At 41.0% G+C, this 25,348-nt stretch overlaps 1 protein-coding gene across 2 annotated transcripts in view; it reads right to left on the minus strand.

Moving 5' to 3' along the window:
- Positions 1-25,348, minus strand: part of SLC9A9 (solute carrier family 9 member A9) — a gene marked incomplete at both ends in the record, with an annotated part of 530,059 nt that overhangs the window by 180,808 nt on the left and 323,903 nt on the right. For both annotated transcript variants that reach the window (XM_079704728.1, XM_079704727.1), the window contains one exon: positions 5,399-5,552. In XM_079704728.1, the coding sequence (XP_079560854.1) occupies positions 5,399-5,552 (154 nt within the window). The remainder of the gene's footprint in view (positions 1-5,398; positions 5,553-25,348) is intronic.

Consider the following 25,348-nt stretch of genomic DNA (forward strand, 5'->3'; position numbering starts at 1 on the left):
GTTGGATGAATATAATGCTTTTTGTGAGCATTTTTCCTTAAGAGGTTTATCATTTTGAATGCAGAAATAGGAGCTGCCTGTAAAACTGGTGAATCTAATCATTACAAAAAATGAACTAAGCTCCCCAGAGGCTATTTCTTTCTATTCCCCATGTAAAGCATGCTTTCATAAATACAGTTAATTAATAACACTTTATGTGTATGTATGTGTGTGTGTATATATATGCCATAGGCAGAAGAAGAGTGTTTGGATAAGAAAAGGCTCATAGGTGGTCTTTTGGGTAGTGTTACAGCAACATTTATTGAGCACTTACTGTGTGCCCTAAATTTATACATGCAATACTTAATCCATATAAAAATCTAAAGAGGTAGGTATTATTATTGTTCCAAGTTTACAAATAAGAAAACTGAAGCATAGAGAGGTTGAATTTCTTGCTCAAGATCCCATAGCTAGTAAGAGAGGGAGGCATGGTTGGGTCCCATACCATCTGCCTCCAGAATGTGTGCACTGATCTACTATGTTAATACACCAGTGAAGTAAATTGTTAAGCATGCATGAGACGTTGGATGCTAGAAAGAAAACCAGGCAGAACACAGCTGGATATGAAGGGAACTTGATTATATGTATTCTTCCATTATATACAATTGACATTGCCTCACCTCAACAATAAAGGAAGTCTGTATGTAAGCAGGTGTATTTAACTCTACTATTGTTTAAGATGAAAAAATATTACTAAAGACAGTTCTCTCCTTACCACTGTGTGCATTCCCATGGTGGCTGTTATTATAAACTTTGTAGCCAGTGGGTATATATGATGAAGAAATCATTCTAGGATGACATAAAATAGGATGGGCCATAAACCCAAAATAAATTTTAAATACTTAACTAAAATAATGGTAGTGGAGACATTGCATTAGCTAAAAGTTATTCACTCTGCAATGGACACAGGGCAGTATGTGTGATTTTTTGTTTGATCTGAGGAAGGCGCTGACAGCAGGCTGACTTGGGATCCCAAATGGGGTTGGGAAATGAGCCTGAGGGTAACAAATTCCTCTAATTCCAAATCCTATAATTGAGGAAGACAAACGTCCCTGCTTGGCTACCTGAGATCAGGGCTGGCCTTGTTTACCTTTAAGTTTTCTAGGTCAAGGAAAAAAATCTGCAGCAAGAAACTTCTGTGCAACACTAGCAGGTCAACCCCATCACTCATGAGGGATGAAGATTCCCTGTGTTTGTTTTTAACTGGCCTGTCTTGCTTATAAAAGTACATCTCTTTTTCCCCAGAGAATTTGTTAATCAAGGTAGTTTGCAGGCTTCAGGAATTAGCTCATTTATTTGGGGCAGCAGAAGAATGAACCAGTTGGGAGTGCAGGCCCTGGGCTCAGGCTGCCAGGCCTTGTAGTCTGACTCTGTAGCTGGACAGTGGGGGTGACCCTGGGCCACTTTGCCAGGCCTCACCCACCCTAGGAGGTAGCTACTGCTATCATTCCCATTTTATAGATTAGAGGCTGAGTCACAGGGTGGTCTTATGCCTGGCACTTTATTTTCTAAATATCTAGCACAGAGTAAATAGTCAATAAAAGCCAGCTATTAGGGCTTCCCTGGTGGCGCAGTGGTTGAGAGTCCGCCTGCCGATGCAGGGGACACGGGTTCGTGCCCCGGTCCGGGAAGATCCCACATGCCGCGGAGCGGCTGGGCCCGTGAGCCATGGCCCCTGAGCCTGCGCGTCCTGAGCCTGTGCTCCGCAACGGGAGAGGCCACAACAGTGAGAGGCCCGCGTACCGCAAAAAAAAAAAAAGCCAGCTATTACTCTTTGAGATGTTCGAAGCAAAAATCTGGAAACTGTAGAAGTCATCTTGCTGGGGGCACTTTCTCATATTGTCTGGAATACAAGTTCTGAATTACTCTGGTGTGCAAGGCTTTCTGTACTGTGCTTGAGGTATTTCGAAGAGATGGGTCCAGCATTCCTATCTGGGAGAAGCCAGGAAAGGTTTGCACTGTGGTATGGGCTCCATTCTCGTGAGTTCTGTTAACTCCATGTGACACCCTACCCTAAACTAAGGATGGGGTTACCATCCCAGATTATTTACCACTGCCGGAGAGCCCTGCCCCACTGGTTTCTGAGGTGTATTTGTAGGCATGTGTAATTATTTGGTGGACAATACTGTTTACTGGCGTCTGCAGGGCAAAGCCTGACACCTTTGATCTCTTGTTTCTTGGCTAACAGCAGAGCTAGTCCTTGGAGACTGGGAGCTGGGTTTTCGTCACCACCAGCATTAATGTAATTCACAGAAGGGAGGAGATCTGGATTCTAATCGAGAAACCATTCTGCTTTCTTTTACCTGAAAACCTCCAAAATAATACTGGGGGAGTCTTTTCTTTTTCTCTAGAATTTTAAGAAACAAAGGTTCGTGATTTATTTCAAATGCTGCATTAAAAATATTTGTTATTATTAAAAAAACAACAGCTTTAGGACAAGAAATTTGAATGCGCTTAGGATAAAAGTTAACCAGTGGAGAATTTGTTTCATATGTTAAGATCATGCTGAATCTCTTTAAGCATGAAGTCATTGCTGTTTTAAAGTTTTTCTATCAAAGTGCAATTCATATTAATATCAATTTTTAGCTTACATAAAACATTTTACCTGCATCTTACTGTGGTAGTTTGCAGCTGAATGGCAAATATTATAGGGACTAAAAAAATAAATAAATAAACTCAAGTGCATACCTAATAATTTAAGAGAAAAAAATGTAGAAATTTAAAAAAACCAAAAAAGGGGGCTTCCTTGGTGGCGCAGTGGTTGAGAGGCCGCCTGCCGATGCAGGGGACGTGGGTTCGTGCCCCGGTCCGGGAGGGTCCCGCATGTTGCGGAGTGGCTGGGCCCGTGAGCCATGGCCGCTGAGCCTGCGCGTCCTGAGCCTGTGCTCCGCAACGGGAGAGGCCACAGCAGTGAGAGGAGGCCCGCGTACCGCAAAAAAAAAAAAAAAATGATGAACAACTATCATTTAAAAGCAATAATGAAATGAAGGATTTCTTTGATAGCATTATAAACCACAGTGGAAGTGGAGCATATGCTGGTATCACTATAACATGGTCAAACCAAACTTATGTCATGCTTGTGTGTGTTTGAACACACACTAACTTATGATCCTATTCTTTTACGTTTATTCTATTGTGCTCTATTTCCTTCTCGTTGAATGCACAATGAATTTTTCTCTTCAAGTTAGCCCCTATAAAGCTCAGTTATCCCCTCTGATTTCCTCATTACTGGGTCTCTGTCTCTCTGACTGGGTTTATGCCCTGATTTCAGATTAACACTCTAGCTCCCAGCTGGGATTTCCACCTGGCCTGCTGGACCAGAGCCCTGTCAGCTCCTTTCCTTAAATATATCACGGTCCTGCTTTTACTCTTCTCCCCTCCTGGCTGGTGGACAAGTCTGGCATTGAATCAGTTGGGTCACTTGGAGCCAGTTCGCACTGGGGCATCTCTATGACCTGGCAACTCCATGCTGTGCTGCCCAGCAGGCCATAATAGCATGGGCCTAAGATGACCTCCAGGCCCCTCACCTGTGGACGTTATAGTTGACATTACTATCCTTCTTTATTAGTCCTTGTCCTATAACCTGATAAACATTCTAACCTGCCTAGGCCCCATTTTATATTACCCTGTTCCTACTGATCTGGATATCAAGAGACTGCATGAGCTATGACATCTATCTGAAGTCAGTGGATACCTTTGGAAAACACTACAGTAGAGTTAGGTAAACATTTTAGGGTAAAACATGTATTGATTTGGGGACAAATCCTTCAGGGTAAAGAAAGACAATAGTAGAAAATAAGTTATGTTTGGATTACTTTAAGAAAATGTTGCCGGCACCACTTTATGTTCTGAATATTCTAATTTACCTGATAGAGCATTCAATACATTTATCTTGTGAGGATTGGTATCCTCTAACTTCTGCTTTCCAAGTCCCAATTTTTCCATGCATGGATCCACCTACTGAATTTATTTTCCCGAAACCTGAACACACCGTTATCTTACTATCAGTTTACAGGAGACTCAACACTATAGCATTTAATAAAACATTCGTGCTCATCCAGAGGAGCCTATAAGCAGCTACTACCGTGAAAGAAATTGAAAGTCACATTTATATGCCTAGAAAATAGTTCAACAAGTATTTCAAAACATTCTCCATTTCAACCTTTGGTCAAAGCCCTTTTATGTGTTAGCAATATTCACAATACTTGAAGAGGTCCTTTTTTCCTTGAATTGCGTTTAATGCATAACCACTTGGCCCAGTTTAGACATAAGCTTTCTTACCCTAAACTCATGAGTCCTGCTTCTGCTTCTATTTGTCAGATGGATAGAAATTTGTCAGTAAAGGCTTAACAAAAGGAATTTACATGTGTGGTTATATTCATTCAATTTTTCATGGAGCAATTATTTATTCCATTCTACTATGTGCCAAGCACTTCATTGGTGCTGGAATAACAGAGTCCCTGCCTGAAAAAAAATCTTCTTGGAAATCCCCTCCCAGTCAGATGGATCTTTTCTTGTCAGAGGTGGTGGGTATGGATTTGACTCACAGAGAATGGGTGGGGACCAGGGAGGGGCTGCATGATCATCAAGATGTATGGCTTTGGAAAGTAAAATGTGATTTATGCAAAACACTGTTACATTCTGGGATATGAAAATGAGGACCCAGATCAAAGAAACAAAGACAACAACATTTTACTTTTTCACAATTGGCACAAGCTATTCATTTTTCATCAAATCTTCTACTACCTGCATACTTTGGGTTAATAGCAATCATCTTCCAAGCACTGCTTATTGGATGGCCCCTAACTGAAGCCTTGACCCGATTTTCCTTTAAGAAATTGTCTAATCTGTGTTTATAGCATCCCTCTGGCCAAACATATGGCTGAATAATCAAATACATTTAAGCATTTCCTGTGTCTCTAATTCTATCCTAAGTGCTGTGACAAATTAAAAACAAAGCAAGTTCATTTTCTCCTTGGTATTATAGCTTTTTCTGTATAAATTCTACTGTATCATAAGTATCTTGAGGACAAGACTCATGTCTTACTCATTTTTGTAAACTCCATAGATTATCACATTATACTCAGTAAATATGATTGAATGGAAAAATTCATAAAGAAATTCATTTCTAGGGACTGTAGACTATAAACATCATCCTGAGATTTCTAGAACTCTTGGAAAAGTCAGTTCTGTTGGTGATAGGTCATACTGTTTCACCTTGTGAATGAAGGTCAACTTGACCCCAGGGAAAGTTAGTGTACAGACATGCCATTGTACTCTTGACCAGTCAGCAACATCAGAAACGGAACAGTGTAGCCATGCCTCATAATGATTTCCTTTGTTAAGCAGTGTCACTCACCTGATCTGAAGCCAAGTCAGCATGGGGGTTGTTCCTCCTCCGAATACCCAGACTGTGAAGAACACCAGGAGCAGAGTGGTGGTAAACATCATTTGCTTGGGCTGAGATCCTGTGTTCCGAATAGCTAAGGCAAAAGCTATCGCTCCTCGCAAACCTGTAAGGAAGGAAAAGAAGGAAAAGAAACATCTGCACGAGTGTCATTCTCATTTCATTGAATGTATCTTTACAATTTACTGACAAACACAATTATATTTTAAAATTAAACTTTTAATTTTCAGATAACTGTAGACTCACATGCAGTTGTAAGAAATAATAGGGACTTACTGTGTGCCCTTTCCCCATTTTCTCCCCAGCGGTGATGTCTCATCTTGCAAAACTGTCTAGTACAATATCACACCCAGGATTTTGACACTGATATAGTCAAGATTCAGTACATTCCCAACACCATAAAGATCCCTCATGTTGCCCTTTATAATCACACCTACTTCTCTCCCACAAACTCCTTAACATCTGGCAGCCAGTAATCAATCATCCATTTCTATAATTTTGCCGATTCAGGAATGTTATATAAATGGAATCGTGAAGTATGTAGCCTTTTGTAATTGGCTTTTTTTCACCCAGCGTAATTTTTGGATACTCATCCAGGTTGCCAAATGTATTGATAGTTTGTTCCTTTTTATTGTTGAGTAGTATTTCCATGGTATGGATATTCCACAGTTTGTTTAACTGTCATCTGTTAAAGGACACTTGGGTAGTTTCCAGTTTTTGGCTGTTACAAATAAGGCTGCTGTGTGAGTGAACGTAAGTTTTCAGCTCTCTGAGATAAATGCCCAGGAGTGCAATCACTGAGTTATATGGTATTTGCATGGTCTTTTTTAAATTAATTGATTCTAATTGAAAATTTTATTGAAGTAACATTATTTAAATTTATATGTATGACATTGTATATATTATAACATTATGTCTCACGTGTACATTATATTTCTTTTTTAAATTTAATTAAATTTATTTTTTTATATAGCATGTTTTTAAAAGAAATTACTACCAAACTTTTCCAGAATGGCTCTAGCATTTTACATTCCCAGGAGCAATAGATAAGTCATCCAGTTTCTCCGCCTTTACCAGCTTTTAGTGTTGTCATTATTTTAAATTTTAGCCATTTTGATAGCTTATTGGGGTTATAATTTCCATTTTCCTAATGGTATTGTAAATTTTTTAATGTGCTCATTTGTGATCTATCTACCTGCTTGGGTGAAATGGCTCTTTGTGTTTTTATCTCATTTTCTAACTGAATTGTTAGATGTTTGTTAAATTTTGAGAGTTTTTTTTATATATTCTAGATAATAGTCCTTTGTTGGATATATAGTTTGCAAATATTTCCTCCCACTTTGTAGCTTTTTATTGATAAAGTCTAATCTGTTGATTTTTCCTTTTATAAATCATCTATTTGGAGCCAAGTCTAAGAACTCTTTACTTAGCTCCAGGTCCCAAAGATTTTCCCTTGTATTTTAAATTTTTTTCTAAAAGTTATTTAGCTTTACATTTTACCTTTAAGTCCATGCTCATCTTGAGTTAATTTTGGTATAAGGGGCGAGTTTTAGGATGAGGATCTTTTTTTGTTTTTTTGGCCTATGGATGTTTAATTGCTCTATTGAATTGCTTTTGTACCTTTGTCAAAAACCAATTGGGTGTATTTGCATGGCTCTATTCCTGGGTTCTCAATTCTGTTCCATTGATCTATGTGTCTATTCCTGTTTTGATAGTACACTGTCATGATTACTGTAGGTATATGGTAGGACTTAGTATCAGGTAGACCTCCTGCACTGTTGGTGGGAATGTAAATTGATACAACCACTATGGAAAACATTATGGAGGTTCCTTAAAAAACTAAAAATAGAACTACCATATGACCCAGCAATCCCATTACTGGGCATATATACCCTGAGAAAACCATAATTCAAAAAAACAGATGTACCACAATGTTCATTGCAGCACTATTTACAATAGCCAGGACATGGAAGCAACCTAAATGTCCACTGACAGATGAATGGCTAAAGAAGATGTGGCACATATATACAATGGAATATTACTCAGCCATAAAAAGAAATGAAACTGAGTTATTTGTAGTGAGGTGGATGGGTCTAGAGTCTGTCATACAGAGTGAAGTAAGTCAGAAAGAGAAAAACAAATACCTTATGCTAACACATACATATGGAATTTAAAAAAAGAAATGGTACTGATGAACCTAGTGGGAGGGCAGGAATAAAGACGTAGACATAGAGAATGGACTTGAGGACACGGGGTGGGTGGGGAAGGGGGAAGCTGGGGCAAAGTGAGAGTAGCATTGACATATATACACTACCAAATGTAAAATAGTTAGCTAGTGGGAAGCAGCAGCATAGCACAGGGAGATCAGCTTGGTGCTTTGCTACTACCTAGAGGGGTGGGATAGGGAGGGTGGGAGGGAGGATCAAGAGGGAGGGGATATGGGGATATATGTATGCATATGGCTGATTCACTTTGTTGTACAACAGAAAATAACACAGTACTGTGAAGCAATTATACTCCAATAAAGATCTATTAAAAAAAATTGGGTAGAGTGATACTTATTTTTCATTTTCAAAAGTGTTTTAAATATTCTAGATCTTTTGCCTCTCCATAAAATTTTAAAAGAATATCGTCTGTATTTACAAAAAAAAATCTTTCTGGGCACAAATACTTTTAGAAAATCAAGTGTGTTAGACAACAAGGAAAACCAAGCTTATGGACCATTGAAAATTAATAAACGATTAAATGACATTTAAGAATTATTCCAGCCTGAGAACATACTTTTACAAAGTCTATAATCTAAACTGACCTATTAAAACCTGCTTTTTTGTCTATTTTTCTTCTTTAATAATAATATGTTAATTGAATTTTTATGAATCCATATTAAATATATTTGCAAGAAGATGTTAAAGAAGATGAAATGTTACAATTTCAAATGAAAGTGTGATAACATTATAAAAACAGATGTAGACTTTGAAGAAAAGTAAATAAAAGCACAAGTACTAAAATAAAAAAGTTAAAATGGAAAATCTCTCTTGGGTAACACAAGACTTATAAGACATTTACAGGCTCTGTTATACCACGTAACAGGGCAAATAAACATTTATAATTACAGCAAGTATAAGTCAAAGGTAGTGATTTTTGCTACTTTTATAGGAAGGTTTAAGTCACATACATAAAATTTCAATGGTCCATTTTTTATAATATTTATTGTATTAATATCATCTAGGTTTCTAATTTTCTAAATCTTTATTCATACATTAAAAGACTTTTAGAAATTGGATACAGGGTAGGATGAGAAAAACTGTAACTACTTTGGTCTTTATCCTTGGCTTCACAACTTAGAATATAATGCTCCTTTCTCATCTTTACACTGAGAATATACAAGAGACAAGTGGCATAACACAAGATCCAGAGGACTAGAATAGAGAGACTTAATATATTTTGCCTGAAAGAAGGAAGCCTCAGAAAGAGAGAGGAACATGCACTCTGATTATAAAATTACCTTCAAGGAACAAAATGTAATGGAGGAAGAAAATTATTCTAAATCTCCATGTAGACAAGGAAATGGCCTGAAGATAAGAAAGATAACATTTGAAGTAGATATTAATAAAGAAAAGTTCTTATACATCAGAAATTCTGAACACTTAGATGGCTGTACTCAAGAAGAGTACACCAGAGACGTTCATGCACTTAGACCCAGCTGGGGACAAGAGAGTGGGGATATTAATAACCCTTATTACTGGAGAATATTTCAATAATGTTCTCTCCAGGAAATACAAATGGTGTCATTAGGGAATGAGAACTGAAAGAAGCAGTTTTCCAACAGCCTTCTATATCTGAGGAGAAAATGTATAGGTTAAGGTAAAGCTCCTAGCAGTGTTTAATCAGGACAAGATTGGAGATAGAAAGTGATCTTTTCTTTTTCTCTTTTCCTCAAGCTCACATTTCCAGATGTGTCCATAAAGAAACATTACTCCAGTTAAATGGTGTGTATTAGAAATATTAAGTGCTAAGACTCGAAGTATTTGTTTTCATTATATTGAATATTTGTGTGTGTGTGTATGTTTTTGGCTTTGTTTTTTCATTTTTTGTTTTGTTTTTACTTTGAATTTTGTGAGAAAGAGAAAAATAGAGACTGGAATAAAAGTTAAAACTTGCTATGTCGTGTTTATTGTAAAGTTCATGTTAGTTACCAAGGGCAAGGATGGACATAATCATTTATCTTCCTGAATATGTTTAATAATGTATTGTTATTATGTTAAACTAGCATAGCTAGGCTCTTAAATCTAAATTATCTATACATGAGCAGTTCTTAGTTTAAAAATATACTCAAAAGATATATGTTATTCTGACTTCTAAAAAAATCTATATCCTATAAATAAAACTCTATATTTACAGGAGATGCAATGTAGAGATCTCTTTTAAAAAAAGAAGAAAGAAAAATGCAGCCACTGCCTTGTACTTGTACTTGTGGAATATTAAGAAACATTGATATTTAGAACCAACTTTAAGATGGCTCTATAAGAGGAGCCCTTCCCCATATAATGGTCACCTAAAAACCACAGAAACAGTGTGTTTTTGGAGAAGAGAGTATCTGTCTGTAGCCCTGGCCACTTGTCGCAAATATGGCTCATGCCACATGTGAGATGGCCTAGTAGCATGGGAAGCATGGAACTGAGAAAGGTGAGGTCACTAAGTAGACAAAGTGAAGCTCATTTAGAACTCTAGATGAGAACAACTGCCTACATACCATTCATCCTTTATGAAGTCAGTTATTGATCACACATTTGGCACCTAGACAATTGTCAAATCAATGGCCATTCATTGCTTCATTCAGCACATATGTGTCTTAGTTTGACATAACAAAATACCACTGTCTGGGTGGCTCCAACAACAGAAAATATTTCTCACAGTGTGGAAGTTGGGATGTCTAAGATCAGGGTGTCAGCATGGCCAGGTCTGGTGAGAGCTTTCTCTCTGGCTTACAGAAGGCGACCTGCTTGCCATGCAAGAGCAAGCTCAGTGGTGTCTCTTCTTAATTCTATCATAGGGCACCCCACCCTCATAATCTCATCTAAACCTAATTGTCTCCCAAAGGCTCCATCTCCAAATAACATCATATTGGAAGTTGGGGCTTCAACTTATGGATTTGAAGGGGACACTATGTGAGGGGAGTCCATAGCAATATGTACTGATTATCTGTTATGTGGAGGCTCTGGGCACACTTATCCTATCTCCTTCACACCATGGATTTGGGAAACAGAGGACTTTAGGACTGAAATAAATTACTTAGGCTACCAGCAAAATACTAGAAATTAAAGATTAGTATTGACTTAGGAGTTTCTTTTAGCAAAACACTATTTTCCAAGAACACATGCTATTTTGCTTACAAACCAGGAAATTCAGAACTCAGTGTCAAAACTTGTGTTTTATTTTGTTTTATGGGTACTTTGATTCTTTGGATTTACTTTTCTTTTTCTCTTTGTTTTGGCCAACTAATGGACATAATTTTATACTTTTGGGGGTTATAGACTATATCATCTCATTTTAGATGGGTTTACTGTTCAGAGACTTGACATATTTTACATACTCAGTTGGAAAGTTAGCATCATCTTGTGGAATAAAAGAATTACCTGAAATTAAATGTGGTTTCATTTAAAATTGGCCTCTAAGGGATTCTTATGTTAATTATGTTGATGTTCTATTCATAACAATAGAAGACTATTGAACCAAGGAAAGCTTTCAGGCAAGGACCCCTACTGCAGAAAAAGTGCAGCTTCCTGTTTATCTTTAAACAGCAAAAGTGAAACTTAATCTGTTATAAATTTGCAAATGTGTTCTGAACAGGGTGAAGGTCATATACAGCTACATTTAAATCACAAGAATACAAGTACCCGCTAAGTCATTTGCATTGAAGGTGCAAAGCAAGAGTCTAAACCTAAACATTTATTGAGCACTCACTCTGTGCTACCTGTTACCCAAGGCACAGTGGGGGGATGCAATGGTGAGGAAGCTTGGGCTCCTCTATTTTAGGGCTCAAGGTTCTACAAAAATGAGTCTCTTAACAGGTAAATTATGATAAAGTATATTAGAGGTATAAAGAGTATGCTTTGCATGTATAGTCTGTTGAAGAAAAAGGTAAGATTGCTAAATTTCATGAGGGCCCAAATCATGGCCATTGTTAACAAATGTGCAATGTTTAAGGCACTGAAATCAATGGTGGGGTGAAAGAGGTCTTTGACATGTGGTTTTCTATACTTGAATCATTTTTCTCCCATTCAAATTTTCTCTAGTTCTTTCTTCTATAACCCTCACCCAAATTTCACCTAATTCCAATGATCTTCAGAGCTCAGCTGAGCCTCTGATTTCTCTGTGAAGCCTCCATTGAGGTCTGGGCCTGGGTTAGGCTAACTGACATTCCCAGGACAAACTGTGCTTGGCCTATCAGGTGACTTATGACATTACACTTTAATTGGCTGGCTCTTTGTTTATCCACACATGTAGAGCAATGCCAAGCACATACAAGGTCAATGAACAGATGAATGTTCTGATTCTTCATGATTCTTGATTACAAATGGAAAAGTGATTGATATCTCTTAGTTCAATGGAATGGTTGAGTAATTGTTTCTTCAAGTTTGGCTTCTGCCCTTTTATTATTTATTGAGACCCTTAAAGCCTCATACTGAGAGTCAAGAGACCTGGGATCTGTTCTCAGGCCTGCCCGACAGGATGCATCATCATTAGCCTCATCTGAATCTGTGTTGTCTCATCACTGAATGGAGGTTTTAAGACTAGCTTGTGGTCTTTAGCCAGAAGTGCACATCAGAATCAACTGTGAAACTTAAAAATGTATGAGTTATTCATGCTAGTGTCCTGACTCTAGAGATTTGGATTCAGCAGAGAATGAGTTACCTGAAAGCTCAGGCTCCTCTCTCTTCCCTCTGTACCACCTTGGTCCAAGGCCTATCACCTCACACTCTGACTGTGCCCCTAACCAACAACCTTGTCTCTTGGCCTAACAGCCGCCATCCTTTCTTCCTTCCAGACTATCAACGTGCCTCTGAACAGTTTCCTCAGAATTTAGCTTTATGAGGTGGTGATCTGACCCAGAAACCGTAAGGGGCTTCCTACAGTCCATAGAAACACTTCAATCAGAATTCTGCCCCCCTTTCCGGGTCTACCTCCCCTTGTCCACTGAGAGCTTTGCATACCAACAAAGTGGTCTTCTTTCTCTCCGTAAACAATTGTTATCCTTGCCCCTATGCCATGATCCCACTGTTAAGCCTGTGTTTCACTTCTTTCTGCCTCTATTCCACCTCCATGAAGTTTTCCTGGAATACTCCAGTCCACATTGCTCTCTTTTTCTTGGAAATCCTATAAAACATATTGCTCATGCCACTCCTATTATTGAATGATAGTCTGAGATGAATCAGTAGTTTAATATGATCTATTCTTTCCTCTCAATTATTAATCTTTTAAAAGGCTGGAATTACAACTTCTTTACACAACTTAATATCTCTCATAGTATCCAAAACATGAAACTCAGTAAACGCTTTTGAATTGAATGATTACAGTGGCTTCAGACTCTTGAGATATGAGGTGGTGACATTCATATGTTCCTTCATTCATTCAGGCTCTAGGGGATAGCAGAAAACAAGAGATAGTTTCTGCCTTAAAGCGGCTTCCAGATTAGTTTAAAAAAGAAAAAAAAAGTAATATGTAAGTTGTTTTGAAGAAAACAAAAGTAGGATAAGAAGATAGAGGATATATTTATGTGAAGGGCTGGAGTTTTTAGGGTGGTTAGGAAAGCCACTTTGGTTAGGTGACATTTGAGCATAGACTCTAATGAGGGAGAGGCCATGTGGGTACCCGGAAGAAAAGCACTCCAGGCTTCTGGAACAGTAGGCTCAAAGGCCCTGAGGAAAGGATATGCCTGATATGTTCACATAGCAGCAAAGGGGCTGGTGTGGCTAGAATGGAATCAATGGGGGGCGGGAGTGGGGGGTGAGTGGAAGGAGATAATGCCAAAGAGGTAACGAGCCAGATCATGCTGGGCTCTTTAACAGCAAGGCTTTTGAATTTTATTTTGAGATGGAAAACTTCGGGAAGGTTTTTGGCAGGGTAGTGCTAGGATCTGTTCTATGATTAAAAGGATCACTCTGGCTCTGCTATGAAAAACAGATTTCCAGGCTGGAGGCAGGAGGTCAGTGAGAAGTCTGCTGCATAATCCAGGCAAGAAGTGGAAATGGATCAGAACAGGATGGTAGCATGGTAAGTACTGGAATAATGTCAAAGGTTGACAATATTTGCTGATGGTTTGGATGAGGGGTATGGGGAGAAGAGAGAACTCCAAGAACTTATGGCTTGAACAACTGGAAGAATTGGGGGAAACTGTGGGAAGAGCATATTGGGGTGTCTGGAGGAGATCAAGGGTTATATTCCAGCCATGTGAAATCTATGATCCCTAGCAGTCATACAAGTGCAGAGGTTGAGTGGGTGGTTGGAGCTAAGGGTCTGGAGTTCAGGGGAGAGGTTAGAGTCTTTTTTACTGGAGACAGTGGGGAGTTGGAGTTTGAAAAGTGTGGGAAGATAAAGTTTATTTGAAACCATGTTTTCTCTTGCTTTAAGGACTTTGTGCTGCTCCTTGCACCTCCAGTGATCTTCCCAGGCTTCCCCTCGTCCCGTTCCCCAGTCTCCCCCGCCGGCCCCCAGCCCTGGCTTCTCCTCATTCATTTCAGTCCTCGGAAAGGCTGCCCTGACCATGCCAGCTAAGTGTCCTCCACTTGAACCCAGGCCTTTTTCACATGTCATTTATTACACTGATCACCATTTGAAATTATATGTTTGTTTTTTAGCCTTTAAGACCTGTGTCCCTCCACAAGACAGTGAGTTCAGTGACAGCTGGCCCAGTGCTAGGATGGTGCCTCTCATATAGTAGGCACTCCTTAAGCATTGGATAAATGCATGAGTGAATGGATGAGGGAAAGATCATCTTTTGCCTTTGAAACACAATTGGAATCCAAAGGCAAATGAACAGTAGTTGGACAGGGATGCAGAAATGTCCCTGAGAAACTGACCCATTCTTTAAAAGAAATATCCCTTAGATAAGTTATTTTGCTGCCTTCCTTTTCATTTGGGATATAATCCATTGCAATACCTTTTTTCCTTTCATTTCAAGTACTGTGAGGGGGTTGATTTCAAAGATTTAACACCTTCTCATCACTCTGATAAATCAAACCCTAGTTTGAGTCTACAATAGAATTATGTATTGCTTTTACCTTTGCTGAAGTCCCATGACCTTGCAAAAGGTAACTACTTTCAGCAAAAATGTCAGTCTGATTTCAAAATACATTTTCCAGGATAGTACAACCTTGTTATACAGTCCCATTTTCAGTTCAACGTCGTTTTATCACATGGAAGCGAAGCCAACAGATTGTTTCAGTGAAAAAGCCTCTGCATTCAAAAATAAATTGAGTTTTTCTGGAAAGTAAGTCTGTGTTAGACAAGCAGAACTTTCTTTCCTTCATCTCTCTTCCTGAACTTGAATCATTTTAACCTAAGGCCACTGAGAAGGAATGCGACATAACTTCAATATATTTTTGCATAGAATGAAGTTTGTTTTTGGACACCTTAGGCAGCCAGGAAGGGTAATTGTAAATAGGATTAGCTCTGTCACAGCTCTGAGTCAATATGCATAGATGCCTCTGTCTTTGGAAGTTTATTTTTACATAGGGAAGGTAGATGTGGTAGGGAACTGTGGAATAATCCTTGCCACTAGCTGATATCTTCAATGGCGGGTTTCAAGAGAAAGGCTAAGAGAGATCAGAAGAAAGTCAACTTTCTGTGAGCAGTACCCAACTTATGGCCAGCTTGTGTTTCAAAGGTCAACTTATAAGTTTCCTATTTGACCAGTGGTTCTCAACTTGGGTGAGTTTGTCCCCCAGGGAATATTTGGCAATGTCTGAGGACATTTGTGATTGTCCACAACTGGATGGTGGGAGGTGCTAATGTTAATCTAGTGGGTAGAGACCAGGGGTGCTGCTAAATATCCTACCATGTACAAGACAGACCCCACAAAAAGGAATTATCAGTCCCCAAATATCAATAGTTGCTGGTTTGAGAAACCCTAGTTTAGACACTGGATTGCTTTTTTCCCATAGGAGCAACGCTAAAAATATTCCTACTGCAGAGGGCTATTTTGGCAAAGATGGCTATCTGTCCACCGGAACCTATTTTTATCATCCATGCTATGCTGCTATAACTGCATAAACTACATTTCCTAGCGTCTCTTGCAGCTAGGAATACAGCTGGTTCTCACCAGAGAAATGAGAGCAGAGGTGATACATGTCATTTCTGGGCCCAGGCTTTTAAGAAAAGCTACCTACCCCAGTCTCTCTTTCCCGTTCCACCAGCCAGTTATAAATCATGATGAATCCCTATAGCAGCAGTTCCCAGACTTTAGCTACATCAGAATTACCTGGAGGACCTGTTCAACCTTAGATTGTTGGGCTCCACCCCCAGAGTGTCTGATTTCAGTTGGTCTGTGGTGGGGCTTGAGGATTTGCATTTCTAACAAGTTTCCAGGTGTTGCTGATACTGCTGGTCTGGGGACCACACTTTTAGAACCCTTGACTTAGGGGATTATGATGCCACAAGATGGAAGGGGCCTGGTGATATCTGAATCACCACCTGGAGGAGGGGCATCTTTCCCCCATCCTCATGTTAATATCAACCCTACCTGTGACTTGAATGAGAGAGGATTTACTACTGTGGTTCAACAACTGAATTTTAGGAGTCTGTGTGTTCTAGCAGCTTAGCCTATCTAAAGGCTCTCTACATCTACCCAACCTACATCTCTCTCCCTTACATGTCCCTGTAGAATCACAGAATATTTTCTTAACAGATGAGGGAATACGGGCTGGGAAGGATGGCGTAGCCAAGGCTACATAGTAAATGGTATGGCTTGTTATTCAACTGTTTCATTCTCCCCACTGAATATATAACCCATAACAAAGATTAAAAAAAATCATGGTTATCTTAATAATTTGAATTTTTAGGAAAGATGCGAAGAAGAAAATTTTCTTCCCCTTTCCTAGGCAGACGATCAACCTGAGGCAACATTTTGAAAAAGATGTTTTGCCTTTTGCTCTCCCTCCCCAGTTCTTTCTGTGCCTTCTCTCTCTGTGTCTCTGTGTCTCTCTCCCTTTCTGCGCATTACTGCCATCTTGCTGCCCTCCCCATCCCAGTCCCAGCCACCCTACTCTAAAATGATCGGTTTTTGACTCTTCAGTCAAAACTCCCATTTCCGCATGCAGCCAAAATGAGCTTCCTGCCAGGAAGAAAACAATTGGAAGGAAGAAATCTGCTGGGGAAGGAGAGCACACAATTCTCCTGAAGGGCGTGCTTTTTAAAATAGTTAACATGCGTGCTTTCACATTTACTTGTGGAATTTAAAACAGCTCCAGGAAGGTCTAGTGACATTTTTCAGGCACTGAGGGAAGTGGTTGGTGAGTGGGACTGAGGATCCTGTAAAGGGAGGGCGAGGCTGTTATTCACAGGCAGGGCACCTCTGGTGTCTCCTTCTGCCCTCAAGTGCGACCACAGGCCTCTAAAAGTTCCTGGTGCTTTTGGAAGAGGGTCAGTGGGAGTCTGGGCAGTGTGGCTGGGACCCAGCCCTACTCATACAGGTTTGGTCTGTCTGTGAAGGATTTGGTTGCCCAAACAGCACTGGAATGTCCTCAGTATATTAGAGCCAGTGCCGATAATTCCTAAATGATGTAATGGCCCTTTTGAAATTTAGCACAAGGCATTTTTAAATGTAACTGCTTCTTGCTCATTTGCACATATAACTTACTAGAGTCAATCCTATTGACTTCTTCTGAACTCTATTCACAGAACCTGAGGGCAGAATTAGAGGGATTTATGCATGGCACAAACAGACTTATTTTTTGAGCTTGGTTCGTGTGTATTGATAGTTTTCTAAGGTTATGTTTACCTAATGCCAAAAACAAGCAAGCAATTAGTAAGCAAATTCAGGCAGAAAACAGGGAAAAACAACGTGGTCCTTTTGTTTGCCTCAGTGGACAGGTTAGCTTGGTTAAAACCATCGGTCAGATATTTGTGATATCTGTGACACTCCTGAAAAACTGAAATGCACACAGAAACTTCCCAAATTAAATAAGATTATTCATTTTTCTGTATCTAAGACCTTATCCTTGAAACACAGGGAGAGGTGACAAGTGTTCTGGGTTGTCCCCTTTCATTACTCAGTGTCTCTCAGGGGCTAGAGTGTTCTTATTGGCTACTGTCTCTATATAGTGCGGTTGGGTAATCTACAAGACCTTGCCACTTTTTCACACTCAATAAATATCTAAGTAGATAGTGGCATTTTGCATGTGTCAACTTGTCCCAGAGGGGGCTACAGTATATTTTCCTCACAAAAACTGGTATTTTGAGTTTCACTTTGAGTTTACAACGTTCCATGTCTTAGTGCCAGGAGTAGGTCACTGCTGCAACTAAAAGTAGAATATCAGCAATTGTCCTTAAATGAAGGGGAGGGGGGTGGAGCCTTGGATCTTGCCTTCCACGGGTATGTCACTAGCACTTAGCATTGGCCTCAGACTAGGTCCTCAGCAGTGATCTGACGGTCAAACCTTACTTAGAATAAAAACCTTAACCTCTGATAGGAGGTTTTTCCGAGAGCTGTTGTGAGTTTATATGAATCCTGTCTCTGTGAAGCACTAACGGCTATCTCCTATCTGGTGGTTAAAGAAAGTGATGGAAACTCCCAATTGTCGAACGTGGCCTAAGTGGCGGTCCCTGTGCCAGGCATTTTATACACACTTTCTACTCTGGTTTTCAACACTGACCGTCTAATGTAAGTACCATTTTACAGCCACGGGAGCTGAGGTTTAGAGAGAGTTAACCATAGAGCGCCCCATGGCTGAGGCTGCTTCAAAGCCTGAGCCCTCTGCATTTCACCAAAACGGTAGTTCCTATTTAGAAAATATGTGGGGTGCCCAATAGAATCTAATATGCTGCTTAAAAATGCAAGAGCTAATAACTTTTACTGCAAATTTATTTTGGAACTAAGTGAAGAATATGCTATTTTGACCTAATCATAGGAGAACACTATGGGGCTGGCTGTAGCTCAAAGCTAGTTCTCAGATGTTCTGAATTTGTCATCATCACATAAACTTTTCTCAGCATTTGAAACTATGAGGACTTAATGGGATCTTCAGTTCATACGGACCTACCGTGCTTGTCTACTTTGTCACAGCAATGCGGCAAGTGGTTACTTGTTATTCAAGATGTGTTTTATCTGACTGTTGGACACACTGGTTAGAACATTTTCATGACTCATTTCCTGCATAAGCTGGTTAACCCTGTCCCATTTGAAGACCTCAGAAGACCTTCACCAGTCAGCCACCTGCTCACTAATGCCTGCCCCGGGCCACAGTGGGTGTCACGTGAGAGAGGTGGGGACTTGGTAGTCACTCTAATGGAGAAAATGTTCTCAGCCTATGTCCCATTAGCTGGTTAGTGACCTTGTACTGGTAAGGAAGAGATAGTGGCCTAATTAATTGCACAAGATATGCCCAGAGCAGGAAGGAGATATACCACCACGGGAACGGGAGGGAACACTGGACTCTTGGGGAGGGGCTGAGAAGAGGAAGGCTTGGCAAGGAATGCTTGACAGCGTGATGGCGTCATCTGGGCTGTCGCTCTCTGGAAGGATGAACAAAGGAAGAGACAAGGAGAGAAAGAGTCCTGTCGGGAATTCCCTGGCGGTCCAGTGGTTAGGACCTGGCGCTTTCACTGCCAAGCCCAGGTTCGATCCTTGGTCGGGGAACTAAGATCCCTGAAAGCCAAGAAAAGAAACAGTCCTGTTGCTTAGAAGACTCAGTCTCTCAGACAACCCTTGTACATGCATTTAAAGAAATCTTTTTCCTGAGCTGAAGTCAAGCCTGATTCTTTTTTTTTTTGCTCTACGCGGGCCTCTCACTATTGTGGCCTCTCCCGTTGTGGAGCACAGGCTCCGGACACGCAGGCTCAGCAGCCATGGCTCACGGGCCCAGCCGCTCCGCGGCATGTGGGATCTTCCCGGACCAGGGCACGAACCCGTGTCCCCTGCATCGACAGGCGGACTCTCAACCACTGTGCCACCAGGGAAGCCCCAAGCCTGATTCTTGATTCAAATCATTTGGCTCATATAAAAGTCCCAGGGTTTTTAATGAGATCTTAGGTCTTTGACTGGAAATCATAAACATCCATCCAACACAAAGCAAGCAAAGATTTGAAAAATAGTTTCATATCCGAATGCTACTGTTGGGGAAGTGTTAACAATGTTTACTGTTATGAATGCTCAGGGAAGGGTTTTTTAGCCAGAAGTGAGTAGGTGAAAAATATTTTCTTTTATTTCAAAAACAAAAGTCTTTATTTGTTGATCTCTTTCCTTAAATTTATTGTTGCTTAGCTCCCACCTGGGCAAACATGGTCTGAGAGCTGCCTTTGGGGTCAATTCTGGATTCAGAAGTTCCCAGGCTGATAGAACAGGAATGGAGAGTCCTTAAGTGAAATTTTAGTGAAATGTACAATTTTAGTTGCATAGACATTGTTGTAGGTTGTTCATTCATTTGCCTATTCATCCCTCAATTATTTGTGGAAGGTTCAAGTAGCGGGCTGGGTGCTGAGGTACAGAGTGAATGAAACAGATAAGTATTTGGCCTCACAAAGTTCCCTGTCTAGAGGGGCACACAGGCAGGCAAACCAAAAATCATGGTAGAATGTGATGGGTGCTAGGAGAGGAGAAGTATTGGGTGTTATGGAAACAGAGGAGAGGGACATCAACCCAGACTCGAGGAGTTACAAGGTTTCCTACAGGAAGTGATGTCTAAGCCAAGATCTGAAGGATAAAAGGTATTAGCTGAGTAAAAGAGTGAGGGGGGTGGGTGGGTGTGGAAAGGGGTCCAGGCAGATGGAGAGCCTGAGTGAACAGGGAAAGAGTTCCACATACTCGAGGAACTGGAGGAGATTCTGTAAATGGGTAAACATTGCTGTGCTGATCAGACGGCAAGGGGAAGGACAAGAAGCAAGACTGGCACCCAAGAGGGTCCAAAGCAAAACAGAATAAGGTGGGAGGGATGGATTGAAGAGAGAGGTTCAGAACAGAAACCATGAATTGTGATTATGTTCTGGGATGCACTTCTCAAACTTTCACATGCATGCGAATTGCCTGGGGATTTGTTAGAAAGCAGATTCGGATTCAGCATTTCTAAAGAGACCCCAAGTGATGTCGTAGCTGCTGGTCCCTGGACCACACTTTTGGGTTTGAAGGATCAACAAAGCATGGAAGTGTCCCTTTTTCATGGTGGCTGGTAGTTATTGTGGGACAGTCCTGGTGGCTTAATAGCGTTCCATTAATTTGGGTGGTCATAGATACAGAGTCCTGTTCCTAGGCACTGCTGAAACAATAACCTTGACTCTTCACTTTCATGAATTCCACTTATGTTTTCTTCCTGGGTATAATTGATAAATCAACTGGGAAGGCCACTTCTTGGTCAAAGTCTCAGACTGGCTCTGACAATGGCCTGATTGGTGGCTCACCAAAAAGGCACTGAGAAAGGTCGTCACCTACACCTGGGCAGTGGTCCTTAAGCTGTCCTTCTGTAGAACACTGAGGTTCTATACAGTACTTCCCAGAACTTGAATAGTAATGGCAGACTTTTTACCATTAAGGGGGAAAAAACTTAATGCTAATGGGAAAATTTTCTTAAAGTTTTACTTCCAGGCCTTTCTCTCAGTTCTTTGGTGCCAGTAGCTGTCTGAATGCTAATGAGTGCTGGGGACAATCAAATGAGCAACAAGCAACATTAGCAGCAAAGCCTGGCCACGCTTGGTGCTGTTGTCTTTATGGCTATGTAAACTCATGGATGAGGTTTTATATTATATCCATACACTGAGGTCACATTTCCCTGGTTAAAAACCCTTCCTAGTTTATGCAATAGGACACATCAGGGTTGCAATGTCTCTTCAAAGTGCAACCGAAATGGACAAATTGGAGAATTATGTCCTGTGACCCACCGTTGGGCCCCTTGAACCTGCCCGGGTGCTTCAGGGCCTCCGTTCTGTCCGGATCAGCACAGCAGCTCTGCATGGAGCCTCTGAAGCCCAGTAGGCTAAAGTCCCCAGCCACGGTGGTTTCAGGAAGGCTGCCGGGGCTCAACTGGGCTTGGTTTTTCCCCTCCTTCAAGCAAGTCCCGGCTCTTATTTAGTTTTAAATTACATCAAAATTGCGGCACATGGATTTGAATTAAAACAAGAGGCCCGATCTTTGTAATATGCACCACATCAGTAGGAAAGCTAATTTGTGCAAAGCACATCTCCTCCTTTAATTTAAACCACAGAGCTCTGCTTCTCCGGTTTCAAGGGCGCTGAGCGCTGGGCAGGGCAGCTCACACCAGGCACTAACCAGGGCTGTGCTGAGAGGGACAGGAACAGTTTCAGGGGAGCTTAGCGGTCCTCTTAAGCCCTTTGTGCTGGGTGTCACATGATACAGCAGAGCAGTTGTGAACTCCTGGCCTTGAATTTAAAGAAGGTCTGGAAATGTCTCAGGGTAAACTCCCCCAACTGATTCTTAACTGCAACCTAGCTATCAAAAACAGAATTTGCGTTATTAAAAGCTTCTCAAGGCAAATGAGGCAGAGAGACCACACTACTCCTGACCCTGAGACCTCATTTTAAGGTTCCAAGGCTGCATGTGTGTGGATTACTAGACTACACAAAACCAATCGGGTAGGGCCTGTGCTAGGTGAGAAATTCCATCTGGGTCCTGACAGTTGCTTCGCTCAGTTTAACTGGCTCTAGAGGCCAAAGGTGGAGACGGGGTCGGGGGAGGGGAGGGCACAGGGTGGTGGAAGTGGCAGTAGGGTCATCCATGAACAATGTGTGCTTTGCTCAAAAACACTGCTGTACCCCAGCCATCTACACAGCTCCACGCTTTGCTTCAGTGCTCACTGCCGGTAGTGTGTGCTCCCCACCAGGAGGTAAGTAATAAGCAGCTGGATCCCTCTGCAAACTGTCACCTCCAGGTGCATCCGTATTTGGAAACAGGTCTGATTCAGGTTTTATGGAGCCTGAAACTTACACATTTTTGGATCCTCTTTAAGAAAATGATACAAAAACACCTTTCACAAATTTTATATACCATGAGGACACACTGCTAGCGCCCATCCCAGGGTCTTGGAAGGGGGACACGGGGAGCTTAAAACTGAAGCTTCTTTAACTTTACAAGTAAAGCCAGTGCAAAAAGGCATGCACAAGGTGAGGGTAAAGGTGATGGAAAAGGCTTTATCAAATAGTAGGTGTAATTGACTAAGACAGAAGTTCTGGTTCTTATTTGTTTGGTCTTTGAACCATCTGTGGTGCATGGGCTTGGTGAACCAAGCTTGGCCCAAAGCCAAGTTCTCTCTCTTAGGCTGCAAGCCACCTTGAGGGCAGGGTTCTCATTGCTGTCTTCGTTCACCCAAATACCTACCAAAGAGAGCCTGTCAGGGAGTGTCTGCTGAGTGAGTAGCTGGGTGACTGATTGAGGGATTGTGTAAATAACTTCACGCTCTCATTTTAGATCTAGAGTCATTGTTGTTTACCTTCTCCAGAGGACTCTTTGAAAAACATTTTAAGCTATGTAAAGAAAGGCTCCATCTAAATTTATTAGTGAGGCATGGACAACTAGTTTCCACCAGAGATAGACATAATTAAGAACATTAAACTACATTATAATGCAAATATTCTTTAAGGGGTTTGGCTGTTTCTTCTGGTTTCAGCGGCTGTTGTGCCCACACACCCAGAAAAGGCTAGACAGTGTTATTTGATCTGCTTTTTCACTTCCTCCTCAGGCTTACATTACCTTATGTTGACCTTTTAAATTCTTTACTTCCTGGCAAATATATTTAAAACTTTAGGTCCTGAGTGAGGTATGGCATATCAGAACTCATGCAGAAAATCAAAGCCCAGTCTGAACCATTCTCTTTTGAAGAAAAATACTGCTCTGCACATGGTAAACTCCACTGGTCCTTCCTACATTCTGGAGGGGGTCAGTGGGTGCAGTGTAGAACCTGAACCTATGGCTGGGAGGGGTGTCACCCACGTGTGTGGTTTACTGTGAACATGATCGGGGTCAGGTTTGCATGAGAGACATATTAAGACATGCTGGAGTTGGCCTGGGCTAGGAAGGGCATGGTTTTGATTTAACTTTTGTTCTCATGACCTTGAGGGTAAATCTGAAGTTGTGTCAAGATAGATGAGAAGGCTCTAAATTCAAAGTCAAGAGGCCTGGGTTCAAGTCTCAATTTCATCTCTTAATGAGTTGTCAGATCGTGAGCAAGATACTCAAAAACTCTCCAGTCTTTCTCTCTCTCTTTCTTTTTTTTAACCTGCAGGAAGAGACCAATAGCACCTATCTTATCTTGCCCTGGCTATGAGTCTCAAAACATTACACACAAAAGGTCTTAGAAAGGTATAAAGTGACTTTGGAGTTGAGCATCTATGATTCCATTACATAACCATGTAACATTACAATCTCCTCATTTTAAAGCTAAGAAGACAGCTTTTTAGCGGAAAATCCAATGTTCTTAATGATAGGAACTAGCAGATGGATATTCCCTTGAATTAAACTATTAATGTCAATCCCATTAAAGTGATGGGGTTATTATTTTTCTTCTAGAGGGTGAAGATGATCTAGAACAGGGCCAGATAGTAAATATTTTAGGTTTTGTGGGCCATACAATTTCTGTTGCAACAATCACCTCTGCTCTTATAGCACAACAGGCAGCCACAGACAATATGTAAACAGGAGTATAGCTGTGTTCCAACTTTATTTACAAAATTCCTGTGGGCTAGATTTGGTTCAAAGGCCATAGTTTGCTGACTCCCTGATTTAGGATATCAGAAAGGTATCACCGAATTCTGGGCTTCCTCACATCCCCTGGTCATACACACCATACTGCTGGCCTCAGTCTTTTTTTTTTTTTTTTTTTGCATTACGTGGGCCTCTCACTTCTGTGGCCTTTCCCGTTGCGGAGCACAGGCTCCGGACGCGCAGGCCCAGTGGCCATGGCTCACGGGCCTAGCCGCTCCGCGGCACGTGGGATCTTCCCGGACCGGGGCATGAACCCGTGTCCCCTGCATCGGCAGGCGGACTCTCAACCACTGCGCCACCAGGGAAGCCCTGGCCTCAGTTTTTAATGCAGCTCCAATCCAACAGCTAAGCAAACATAGAAGGTGCCAAATCCAGAAAACCACCAAGCCACGAGGTTATTTGGGCAAACACTTCACATCCCAACATGGCTATCTAAACCTTGCACTTCTCTCACAATCTTCTTTGTAAGAAAAAAGCATTGTTTAAAATGTAATCTCCAAGTTTTAAAAATAAACCACCATTCTCCAGAGTAAAGCCACTGATATTTTGATGGGAAAGAAGGAAAAGTGCTTCCCAACTCCTAGAAATGCTTTGCAAAAATGCAACCCAGTGCCGACTTCTTATTTATGTGATCCAATTTGCCTTTTGCTTTCCCATAATGGAGTCAATCATTACCAAAGTTCATCACTGCTCTAAGTCAAAGATCACCTATCGGTACGAATTATCCTCTGTATGACTCCCTCTCTCACCTCGCTGGCATGTCTGGAAATGTAGAGAAGCACTGTCAGAGGCCTACAGAAGGACATTGTTAAACTCTGGGTCTCCATTTGCCAGTACTTGATTAAATGACTCATTCTCAGGGACCTGAAGGTGAAACAAGCGTTTTATTCCTACTACTACTTCTAAAAATGTGGATTTGGGACACTTGGTTGGGTTTGAGGTGAAGTCTCACAGACCTGGGTTTACGGATGATTTCATCC

This window comes from Hyperoodon ampullatus, assembly GCF_949752795.1.
Source record: "Hyperoodon ampullatus genome assembly, chromosome: 5".
NCBI classification, from domain to species: domain Eukaryota; kingdom Metazoa; phylum Chordata; class Mammalia; order Artiodactyla; family Ziphiidae; genus Hyperoodon; species Hyperoodon ampullatus.